At 40.7% G+C, this 12036-nt stretch overlaps 1 protein-coding gene across 3 annotated transcripts in view; it reads right to left on the reverse strand.

Moving 5' to 3' along the window:
* cita (citron rho-interacting serine/threonine kinase a) overlaps window positions 1–11799 on the reverse strand; it is a 31546-nt gene extending 19747 nt beyond the window's left edge. For all 3 annotated transcript variants that reach the window (XM_058054526.2, XM_058054524.2, XM_058054525.2), the window contains exons 1-13: window positions 11638–11799; window positions 11331–11438; window positions 11092–11233; window positions 10523–10698; window positions 8080–8181; window positions 5950–6092; window positions 5687–5780; window positions 5401–5607; window positions 5045–5198; window positions 3846–4035; window positions 1814–1919; window positions 1203–1346; window positions 559–678 (exon numbers count right to left, since the gene is read on the reverse strand). In XM_058054526.2, coding sequence (XP_057910509.2) covers window positions 559–678; window positions 1203–1346; window positions 1814–1919; window positions 3846–4035; window positions 5045–5198; window positions 5401–5607; window positions 5687–5780; window positions 5950–6092; window positions 8080–8181; window positions 10523–10698; window positions 11092–11233; window positions 11331–11438; window positions 11638–11643 — 1692 coding nt within the window. In that variant the 5' untranslated portion in view covers window positions 11644–11799. The remainder of the gene's footprint in view (window positions 1–558; window positions 679–1202; window positions 1347–1813; window positions 1920–3845; window positions 4036–5044; window positions 5199–5400; window positions 5608–5686; window positions 5781–5949; window positions 6093–8079; window positions 8182–10522; window positions 10699–11091; window positions 11234–11330; window positions 11439–11637) is intronic.
* Window positions 11800–12036: the final 237 nt, after the last annotated feature.

Here is a 12036-nt window from a genome sequence, read left to right on the forward strand (position 1 = left end):
GTAACAATAGGTATTGTTGTTTTTCTACACTTAAGTTTATGAAACTATACTCTAATCTCATTTGAAGAAGGGTTTTTACAACATCCGCCGTTGTTTGAAACTATTACAAAGCTTGTGGCCAAAAAGTCATTGTCTAAAACTGTCGGTGATGAGTAATGTCGGGTTTAAATGCTTCATTGAGTCCGTCGAACCTCGCTTCCATATGGCTATTGTCGATAAAACTATACACCAGATGCATCAAGAAGTACTGTAAATGTTTGAGTTTTTCCTCATACATACTGCTGCTTTAATCTCACTTTGAGTTATACCGCTACCTGCATATATAACACTGCAATATCAGAATTGGATCGGAAGTGAAAAATTTGGACTGGAATAACCCCCATCCTGTACTTTTTGAAGCACTAATGACCTTCTCTGATTGGTCAGTATGTTATAGACCAACTCCTAAAACACTATGATTTACAAATAAGGAATCCTGCTCTGCAGAAATGCACTTATCGCATTTGGGTCTGGAACCAATTAATAACGATAAACAAGGCATTACTGCACTATACTTACTTGCTCTTTAATTTCCTGCAGCTTGTTGCTCTGTTCACGGATATCGTGCAGCAGCTGCATGGCTTTGTCATCCTCTCTGGAGACTTCCACACGTGCCTCCTCCAGGCTTCTCTTTAGGCTCTGCAAACACAGCATATAAAAAAGGTATATCTATTTATTTCGTACAGGGCACAGAAGTACAACATTTTGTGAAAGAAGCATGATTTGGTTTGAAGGTTTTCTTTAAATGAGGTCTGAATTTAAAAATGTGTTCTGCGTCTGATTAAAGATGATACATGCCCCAACTTTAAATTTGTATTATTTATTTAAAATAATTTAAAGTATTTACTGTTTACGCTGTACATTATGTTGTTCATATTCAGTGTCATCTATTTATTCTCCATATTATTATTTATCTTCTTTTGTCTCTGGGATTATTCAGGAGCCAGGCAACGACTGTAGACCATCCATCCATCCATCCATCTTCACTTTACAGAATTATGTGTTTGCCACCGAAGAGCTCTTTGGTTTGTGCAAACAACAAGACTTCTGGAAAGATTTTACTGAAGTATTTGGGCTTTTGCCAAGGCCATATCAGAGAATGTTTGTGAAACTCATGCACAAAATGTCTGGAGGGATTCAGAGTTGTGCGTCATATGACTCACGCTGCACTCGGTGATGTAGGTGGCGAGGTCTTGCTCAAGGATGCTCCTTTGCGTCTCAGAGGCCTTCAACTCCACATCTTTCTGGTGAAGCACTGACTCCAGGTCAGTCATTTTACGTTGGAACCTGGAAATCTCCTGCTCCATCTGAACAGACGAGATTGAATAAATAATGTGGCTCTGTATTGATCAATTCAAATATATTATTACAGGAAGAGGGATTGGACCGCTGCAATAACAATGAGGAGAAAACGTAAATACAGTTAACTCAAAGACAACAAATCCCACTGAAAGGAAATATATTTGTTAAATATATTTGTTATCCAACTGAGAATGTGTCACGAACCATTGATGTTCTCACATACAAAATGAAAAAATGATCTGAAAAATGTCTGATCTGCGTAAAAACATACATTTAAGATATCTGATTATTTAGTAAATTCATTGTTTGCGTTCAACAATTTTCAATACGTAAAGTCAGGTGAAAAAGCATTTTCACAATGACAAAGTATTCTGCTTTGTCATATTTCTTCTTGCATTACGGAGCTGCTCCTGTATTTGAGTTATTTAATACAAAATACAAAAGGAAACATTAATGGAAGAAAAAGTCTCACTTTGTGACATTTGTCTTGGGTTTCTTGTAATTCCTTGCTTTTAATATGAAGTTTCTTTTCCATGGAGTTGGTCTTTGCAGGAGAGTTGAGGCCTGCAGACACCGCCCTAGAGCAAACAATAGCATAAACAAATACTCACGAGTACAAAAAAAAAACAACAACAAAAAAAAACATGACCTCATATATTTGATTCATGCACACCATTTTATGCTTATAATTCCAACATTCTAACAATCTAGGTCACCTGTTTTTAATCAAACATAAAAACACGTGTACTGTAACTAAAATATAGTTTCTAATCCAAACTAAATGTATACCACCACAACGATATTTTAATTTTAGCCTTGAGAAGACAGGTGGGAGTTATTAAAGAACACTAAACAATACAACATTACATCTTGGCAATTTTGTTGTTAGTTGATGAGAGACATTGTCACTGAACAGGATCACGACCACTTGAAAATTCTAGTTGATCTCCCCCATGTTCAGGGGTGACTCCCTGGGGGGCTATGAAAGCTGTCACCCTGGCCATCTGGCTATGTCCATTCATGTCAATTTGACATAATGGCTGTGTTATTTTCAGGTCTCAATTTAAATGTTTGATCATTTACCGCACAGCTTGAAAGTACCCACTGTTGCTCCAATTCCCATTCATGAATGGGTTAAAAAAGCGTAAAAAAGCCTCTTAAAGTGACAATTAACTATTCATATGAATTTCAGATTTCTACCTAAATGAGAGCAGATATTCACAGAGGAGTCTAAAACGGCATACGAGCTGCACAGCAAAAATTAATTTAAACTACTAAGGCACAGAGGATATCTGTGAGAGTTTGAGGCACGCTGCTTCGGGGATTTTGTTGAGTTGTACTAATGAGCAGTCAAATGGATTCAAAACAAAAATGACAACAAAAGGAGGATTCTACAAACCCCCAAAACACACTATTGGCATTTCATAACGCCCAGCTTTCTCGAGTTAATTTCTTTTTTTTTCTTCCTGGTGAAGCAAAAAAGACAGCCCATATGCATATGCATGCACCCACACACAAATGTGACATCCTAGGAGCGATGTTCTCCACTTAATCAACTACTAGAGAAGAACACCATGAATTTATGAATGCAAGGGGGCAGGGACATTTAAAGATGGAGAAATAAGAAGCGGCATATAGATGAAGGAGGGTATTTGTGGGAGGAAAAAACATCACAGTAGTCACCATAGAAATTGATTCTCTCCCCCAATTTCAGCTCTCATCCCTTTTGCTGTCTAATTTGCTAACGCCTTTTCCTCCCTTTCTGCAGCTGCCATGAGCTGCAGTATCCAGCACCATCAACTGCCACGCGGCAGCAGGAGTCAAACGTATCTTTCTGGAATATTACCAGAGGTGGAGAAGTCAACCATCAGGGATCATTATGGTCCCAAAACCCATGCTGTATTCAGGATGCCATTAAGCAGCACAACACAGACGGGGAGAGCACAATACAGCAGACAGGGTGAGAACGTTGCTCCGTACGTGTGTGTATGTGTGTTAGTGCGAGTGGGATTCCACCTCTCAGCGAACCTCATTGACACACTCAGCTGCATACCAATCAGGTACAGACGGCGAGATAACACCAGCTCATAGCATCTGGGCCAATAATTTGCTCTTTCTGGGCATCGCATCAACTACATGTGCTCTTAAACAGACACGCACACAAACACAAAAGAATTGCAGGCAAGGGACCAACATAGAATACAATATGTGCCCCCCCCTTGTTTGCCTCATGTAAGCCAATACAAGCCAACAGGCATGACAATAATGGCACACATAACTGCCCAACACAAGACTATGGGTCACATAAAACAAGGCTACATGGAATTTGTTGCCAAGGTAATGAGGAATGTGGAGGCAGAACGGTATCCAATGGTGGCATGGGGTCGTTAATTAACAAGGGTGCATTAGAAGGGTCCACAGGAAAAATAGGGGGTGTGTTTGCGGTAGGGGTGGGGGAAAAAGCCACCAAATACACACTTAACAGACTGACAGACTGAACTTACTCAGTTTTGGCCAATGCTGTCAGTGCTCTGCTGAAGAACCATCCTAGAAAGGGGAGATCCTTGCCCTGGAAGCCCACTGGGGGAGCTCCTCGCTTGGCTGCTGAGGCTGCCCGGGGGACTGCCTGCTCCGGCTCCTCAAAATTAGAGGTGTCATCTTCAGCATGCAAAGCAGGAACGAACGGAGGCAGAACTGCAGGGAGAAAGAATTAGAGGAGGGAGTGAAAAGGGGCAATGAAAATGTTTGCCGTGGCAAAGAAGCTAGAAGCTAGGGGGGTGGGGGGAGAGGGGGAAGACAGGAAAAACGGAGGGGAGGAGGAACCTAGCAGAGCGGTGTTCGCCTAGAGTGCGGTAAGTCGCACGTTGATGCACATGCTGCCTCTGTCCCTCCCTCCTCTTGCTCGCTCGCTCACTCGCTTGCCCTCTCTCACTGCAGCAAAGCAAGCTTCTCATCTTAAACCACATTAGAAGCATAAAGCTCAGCCTGCATTCAGTTAGAAATATATAGGGTGGCATTTTGCATTAATGCATAACTGTCTCTCTTCTTTTCATAGTTTAGATTGAATACATAAATAAGTAAATAATTCTTCCAGATATAAACACTCCCAAATAATAATATAATTCCAAACATTGCATCACAGTCGATGCCAGTGATGGTACTGTGGATTTTAAACAGGCAACAACATTAACATTCAGTGCAGATGAGAATGCTCCAGAAGAGAGGACCGGCATACCAATGTTTGCTAATAATGTCAGAAAACCAAAAATAAAGTGTTGATTCATCTGAAGACATGAGGCCTTTCGCATAGCGTACGCACTTGGGAATCTCAGCATTGTTTGTCCGAATGTGACGAGGCTTGACTGAAAATGTCCCTCAGTGTGAATGCTATGCGTGTGATTTTTCTCACAGACGCTCAGCTGAAAATGTCAGCCTCTTCAGCGTCCTTTTCTGTGTATTCAAAGCAGCATCGGCGTTCTTTGCAAATCCGATGGCCAAAAAATCGATCTGGCATTGAAGAGTTGCAGGACTCATTCACTTTGCTTCCTGCTTGTTTCGCCTCACAAACAGATGGCACTTTGCCAACATCTTGCGATGCAAAGTGTGTTGTAAGTGAGGAACTCCAGTCGACACACTCATACCGTGTTGTTTGGGGGCAAAAATAAGAACACTAACAGAAAATTCACAGGGAGAACCTCCTTACCTTGTCGTAAATTGTTCCAGTCCACACTGGAGAAAAATGAGTGGCACCTGAGACCCTGAAATCCCAGACGCTCTTGAGCTCCACACAGCAAGCTCTGCACCAGGTCTACAAATGGTTTACTGGCACACGGCTCTGCTGGAATCTTCAGAAACTGCTAAAGCCAAAGAATATGTACCAAAATGTTAGTAATTGCATCATACCCTAAATAAACAACATAGACAGACATCTGGTCATTACACTTACTGTAGAAGAACTAAAAATGAAAGAAAATATGACCAATATCTGATCGCCAAATCTAAGAGGGGTGTGCCAAAAGTTCTATTTTGATAAATCCTGAGTGTCAAACGTAAAAGAACCTGATAGTTGAGGATGTTGAGGACAGTTTGCGTTGATGTGCCTTTAGAGAAAGGCAAACTTGAATAGATCATCTCATAGGCTACGATCCCCAGGGACCACCAGTCACACTCCACCCCGTAGGTGCTGTGAGGCCCCCCATTCATGGCTGCCAAGACCTCAGGAGAGAGAAAGTCTTGCGTTCCCACGGGCACTGTGGGGGCTGCCACCTGGAAGAAGGGAAATCAAACGGGCGCTTGTCAACCATTGTGACATTAATACATTAAGCAAACTTAATAATCCACTTACTGTTTTGTTAGATGTGAGCCTAGCAGCGGATCCAAAGTCTGCCAGCTTAATGTGACCAGTCCGATCAATGAGAACGTTCTCTGGCTTGACATCCCTGCAAGTGGTTATTTTTAGAGATTGGGTATGCCACCATTTGTGAAACTTTTCTCTTGCATTACAATGCTGCATTTCCCCTGTCCATTTATTGTTTTACGAGCCTAAACTGCTGGCTAGCCTATGAAAACATTGAGTCTCACATTACAATTGAGCAATTAAGACCTCACCTATGAACATAGCCCAGCTGGTGGACAGCGTGAATGGCCTCCACCAGCTCAGCCAAATAGAACTGAGCCATGGACTCATCAAACTGGTCCTCGTATCGGTTGAGCAGAGACAGAAGGTCGCCACCTGGCAAGTACTCCATTGCCTAAACACATAATTACATGCAGTCAGAAAACGGAAACAAAATAAAACTGGGTTTAATATGGAGACTGAAAAAAAACAGCCTCATATGCTGATGATACATTCTAAATGCCCATAAGCGGGACTAAATTTAGAATATGCAACTGTAGAACCACGTGTCTGAGTACATCAAAGCCCAACTCTGTTCTGATTATAGGGTGTCGCTCATTACAGATGTGCTTATGTAACATCAGATCTCATGACAGATTAGCTATGATACTGCAGTCAAACGATGGTTCTTCAATAACCAAAACAGCAAATGGCAAATCCTTGCCAACAAGTGTGTCTGTGATCATAAGCATCCAACAGACACACAAAATAAGTCAACCATTTTGACGTTTGCAAGCATAAAATCTAAATTTGTCTGCCAATTTCCTCCCTCTGTTGTCTGCAAACAGATATGAAAGGTTTTTGTTCAGGCTGATTTGAGCTATACGGCAGCAGCCATACAGCCATAACAGCCGAGAGCTCTTGGTGCATGAATGGTCTACAAGTCTGAATGAGCAGGAGCATTTTGCTGCGTTACCTAGCAACAGGGAGACTGGGTGCCTCTCTAACGCACGGATAAAGATGGATGCTTTGTATTTTCCTCCATGCTCAGCTGGGAAGCAGGGTGAGACAGGGGGGCAGTAAAAAGAAAGCAAGGAGGATGAACGATGCAGACATAAAGGAAGGTGCAAATATGAAGATGAAAAGAAGGCAAATAAAGGGCAGAAAACGATTAAATAAAAACAGGGTTTGGTTTGTTTAACTGTTGATAGCGATTAAACCAAATGCACTGTTTACCATGTTCAGCAAACAAGGACAATATATTCATCTAATCTATTTCAAAGCTATTCTATCTATTGTCCTATGTTTGTAACATAAATCTACATTTTGAGGGGGGAAAAAAATCTGTTTTTAGTTGGACTATTTTCGTCCTTCAACACGAAAGCGTTGCTTCTTTTTAAAAGTTGCTCCTTGCAGTTGTTCACTTCAGGTTCCCTGCCGGAGCAGCTCATGTATTATTCTAACTGATCTCACCACTCACACTCTGAAACTCAGAGCTGTGGAAAAAAATACCCTCACAAAAGGTCTGGTAACTGCTACACCTGATACACAGTAGCTTTACTTTTACACTCTGGTGATCAGATCATTTCATGATGGCATAATCACATTATTTTCCAATCACAACCACCATCAATCTCTTTATTGCAACAACATTACAGTGAGTGACTTTAAAGTTATTTCATGTATAACACCAACAACATCGAACTGTCACTGTCTGGGAGTAGAACTGATATGTTTGGAATTGGCCTTTCTATTTTTAAATATGAAAAGATTTAGGTGTTTCAGGTCAATTTACACCTGAAGAGAAAGTATTACAATTGGCAACATTTGCGGTATTTGCAAAGCAGTTCCATCAGTTATCCAGTGGAGAATTACCATAGCCAAAATGTCTACGACAAAATCTAATCAAATTGTATTCATTATCTTATAAGAACAGAGCAAATTATATCTATAAATTAAATACCATTCTAATAACTTATTTTAAAAATTAACCATTATTAGAGCCCTGTAGACATGAAATAGCATCCCTATAACATCTGCCGCTTTAAGCATAACATGCTCCTGAGCTAACTATTTTGATTTTTTTTTTTAGCTCTAACGTGGAGAAAGGTTTTCAAACAGAGTGGGGAAAGACAAAAACGCACCACTTCCACAACTGTTTTTCCACACTATATCATGTCATGGACATACCATGACTCCATGCACTGTTAAGGTAATGTAACCCAAGGTAATGTCTCATCAATGTAATATTACTGCCACCAAATGACCAGAATACTACACATGACTTGTCTTTCAATATTTTTGGACCCATAAATGTCCGTAGTCAACCATGAAAGCTGTTCACTTAATTAATTTATGAAAAGCCGCAATAGTGATAGAGCGATGTTCGAATATAGTCTCACCAGGTAGACGTGATCTTCATCCTGGAAAGCATAGAAGAGCTGTGGGAACCAGGGACTGCAGTTCAAAGACAGAATCTTCCGCTCCTCTTCATGAAAAACAACCTGAATCAATAAGGTACAGAATACAGTACGTAAGTGATAATGCAACAAACAGCATATACTATACATCACATATGTCAGAGTCAAGGCCCGCGGGCCACATCAGGCCCGCGAGAGGGTTTTACCTGGCCCGCGTGATGATATTAATCTATTATTAGATTCGGCCCGCAGATAAACTGTACTACATTTCCCACAATGCAACAGGGACGCGCGAGCGGGAGCATAGCGGGAGGTGGCTTAATTTATTCAGCAGTCATTCAGCATCAGTCATTAGCATAACAGCAAAAGTTAATTTACAGATACCCATCAACAATGGCAAAACGGAAGGTGGACGGTGAAAACGGGCTTTCAAACAAAGTGGGAGTTGGAGTACATGTTCACGGAGGTAGCTGGAAAACCTGTGTGTCTTCTATGTGGAGAAAGTGTGGCGGTGATGAAAGAATATAATATGAGACGGCATCATGAAACAAAACACACAGACAAAAACAAGATTCTGGACATGGAACAAAGGCTACAGAAGGTCGAGGAATTAAAACGAGGCCTCAAATCTCGACAGAGTCTTTTCAGAAAAGCCCAGTCGAAAAAAAACTCATATCATAAATTTTATGTTATGAGTTTTTTATATAAAGGACATTTGTATTTTGTGCCTGCTGAAATTAAAAATGACTGACAGAGTCATAAGAAAATATTGCTTTATTTATCTAATCATATTGTAATATATTTGTTATGTTTTCAGTAGGTTAAATCTTGGTTTTAATGAAGATTGGACAGTCCGGCCCTCGGCTTGTGGCCAAATGTTTTATTTGGCCCTCCGTCCATTTGACTTTGACACCCCTGCTATACATTCATTCAATGTAAAACCTCAAGTCTCTTGCAACACCAACTTCAGAGAACCTTGAGACACATAGCAATCGCCTTTAGGAGATTTTTCCCTCAATTAGCCCCCATTCCAGCTGCTTTTATGGGCAGGAGTTCATTTGCAATGTTTCAAAGAGAGATGCATTTCTTGCACACAACAGTTGCTCATTGCATTGCTCACTTCACATCTCTTTCTGTCATAACTCATGATCTGTTCCATCTGGGATCTGTTGGATTAGTCACATGGAATCATGGAGCACTGCTGTGAAATGATGCATCCACATTTGATTGAGTGTTCAACTCCACAGCATCCTCCAGTGGGATTTTCTCTGATTGCAGCTCTTGACAGTCATTCCTCTTTTTATTTTAATGCTTGGTGGGAAATTCAATATTAGGTATGCAAGCAAGAAGACATGGGGCACGTAAACGGAGTTGCATCATGGAGGTTCAGTGCTTTGCTCAAGTTGCTCAAGAGCATTTCGACAGTAGGTAGGGAGCAAACTCCAGTAGATTATCTCCAACAACTACAGTAGGTTCAGCGCATTTTTCATTCTGGACCATAACCAGAGTATTGACTGATACTGCATATTTTTCGTATATTTCAAGCATAAATGTATTTTTAGGAGTGTAAAATTATTCCAAATTATAATCGCATTAATCACAGTTTTGAAATGAATTAATCTCGATTAATCACCACTAATCACTATGTCTAAAATATCCAGATTTTACTGTATATTATTGAAAGAGAGGTAAAAGACAGGACAGGGTTATATACTGTAAACGTGTATGCATCAACACCTCCAAATTAACTAAAAGTTTAAATCAAGTTAAAAGACAACGTACATGTCTGATAATCGATTTACCCAACACTAGTCTCTTTAATAGCAGCAGAACATCTGACTTGCACTTTAGCTGTGTTACTATGAGCAATGAGGGGTTGCGTTCAAAGACACCACGTGCCATTTAAGTTGAATTCACATTTTTCAGTGTATTTTCTGGGACTACAGAAAGAAGGAGCTACACCAGTCTGTCACCATTACAGAGGCATGGCTTGCCATGATGCATATGCATTTATTATGCTAAAGAATTTAAAGTAATTATTGATTTAAATTAATTACTACAATTTTTGACGGCCCTATTTTTTTTACTTGTGTGCATTTTTGCAACAAAATAGTCTGTAATCTAGGAGTCTATATCCATGGATGCAGATATACTATAATGACGCACATTGTACTGGATATATTCCTTACACTTTACCATCCTTATAGCATTCACAATCTCTAATACTACTACGGACATTATTCAGCACATCAGTAAAATTTCCTACAAGAATCAAAGTATCATTCAAACAGACTCAGCATCTGTTGTGCAATGATCGTCAGTGGAAAATCACTAACATATATAACGAAATAGCCATCAACAATGGGAAGAGAGCATGTTCCTCTTGTGAGAAATAACATTCAAGGAAAAAAAAACAATTTCTTACATTTTCTTGAGAGCGTAAAATTGTCTTATCCATGATTTTCAAGGCACAAACATCACCAGAGATCTTCTCTCGCACCACCTGGACCTTGCTGAAGCGGCCACGGCCCACCACTGCACGCACCTCAAAGTCATGCAGTCCAGGCTGCAAGGTCTGAAGCTCAGAGACCACATCAGAAACTGTCAAACACAAACAAAAAACAGGAGATGCATGTATGAAAGCAAAAATGTACAGATTACTCCTAACAATGTCAGTGTTTACTATATATTCAACGTTGGACCATTGTTTTGGGGTGTCTTTTGTAAATGTATTATGTATTTGTGTGTGATGGTTTGCGTGAAGGACCCCAGGAAGATTAGTTGCTACGGTGGTACAGCTAATGGGGATCCATTTTAAACAATTAAACAACAACAAATACTGCCCTCACTCAAGAGGGACTGGTGCTGCCAACACTGTATATTGAGACCCCTCTTCTGTTTTGTTTCATGAACTTGGAGCATTTCTCTCCTGTAGCAATTGGCAGCATTTATCTTTTGCATCTGTTTTTTTGGCACTCTAACATCAATGCTTACACTTGTTGACGAAGTTGGCCACATGTCGAATCTTCAGGAGTTCTGGTGTTTTGCATTCTTGGTACAGTAGCAGCAGAGATTCCACAAACTCTTCCCGATTCAAAGACCATCCTCCCTGTTGCCCACCCAGGCTAACTCGACCCTAGGGACAAGGAGGGAAAGGGAAGTAATCGCCTACCTTAGTACTTTTGCTGACAAAATCCATATTGTGTTAGCAAAAGCGCTCGAGCGGATGTTACCTGGAAGAGTTGGTTGAGTCTGGAGCTGCGGATTGTGATGGAGTCCGCTGAGGTCGGCAGCGGTTTCACGCTTCCCTGGTTCACGTATTTGAACTTCAACATTATTTCCTAACAGGAGACAACCTGACCCAGTGACTCTTGTATAGCTAAATGTAAGGTTTTGCTTGATTAACGATCTGGCATTTAAACAAGTCATGTAAACAACATGTTGACGCTACAAGTATGCTAGCTCAAGTTTATTGGCGAATGCGTTTGTCTGCTGACCAGCTCGGCAGACGCGACATAAATGTTATTAATTTACACCTACATGCATAAATTCAGAGCGTGGGACAACTCACTCGATTTTCATGCAAATATTCCGCCTTTTCTAATAATTTACAAAGACATTTTAAAATGTAAAAAACACCGCTGTCTTCTGGTCGCTCATCGTTTCCGGTCAACTTTCAAATTTTGCGCGTTGCCCGCCCACCTCTTAGAGTGTGCGCCAGAAAAGTGACATGCGATTGGTTAGATTAATGGTGTTGGGTGGTGCCTTTACTTCAAGCCAATGACTGATCGCATGGATAGGAACTAGGAAGTAAACGGTAGTGGTGTGTGATACGGCGAGATTTGGTAGCGATCCAATACCAAGTAAATACTGGGACAGTATCGCCGATAGCGATAACGATACTGATGCATCGTCAATCCGAATCAATCTAAATCTGAA

This window comes from Doryrhamphus excisus, linkage group LG18 (assembly GCF_037039965.1).
Source record: "Doryrhamphus excisus strain RoL-2023G ecotype Guam linkage group LG18, RoL_Dexc_Guam_v1.1, whole genome shotgun sequence".
Lineage (NCBI taxonomy): Eukaryota > Metazoa > Chordata > Actinopteri > Syngnathiformes > Syngnathidae > Doryrhamphus > Doryrhamphus excisus.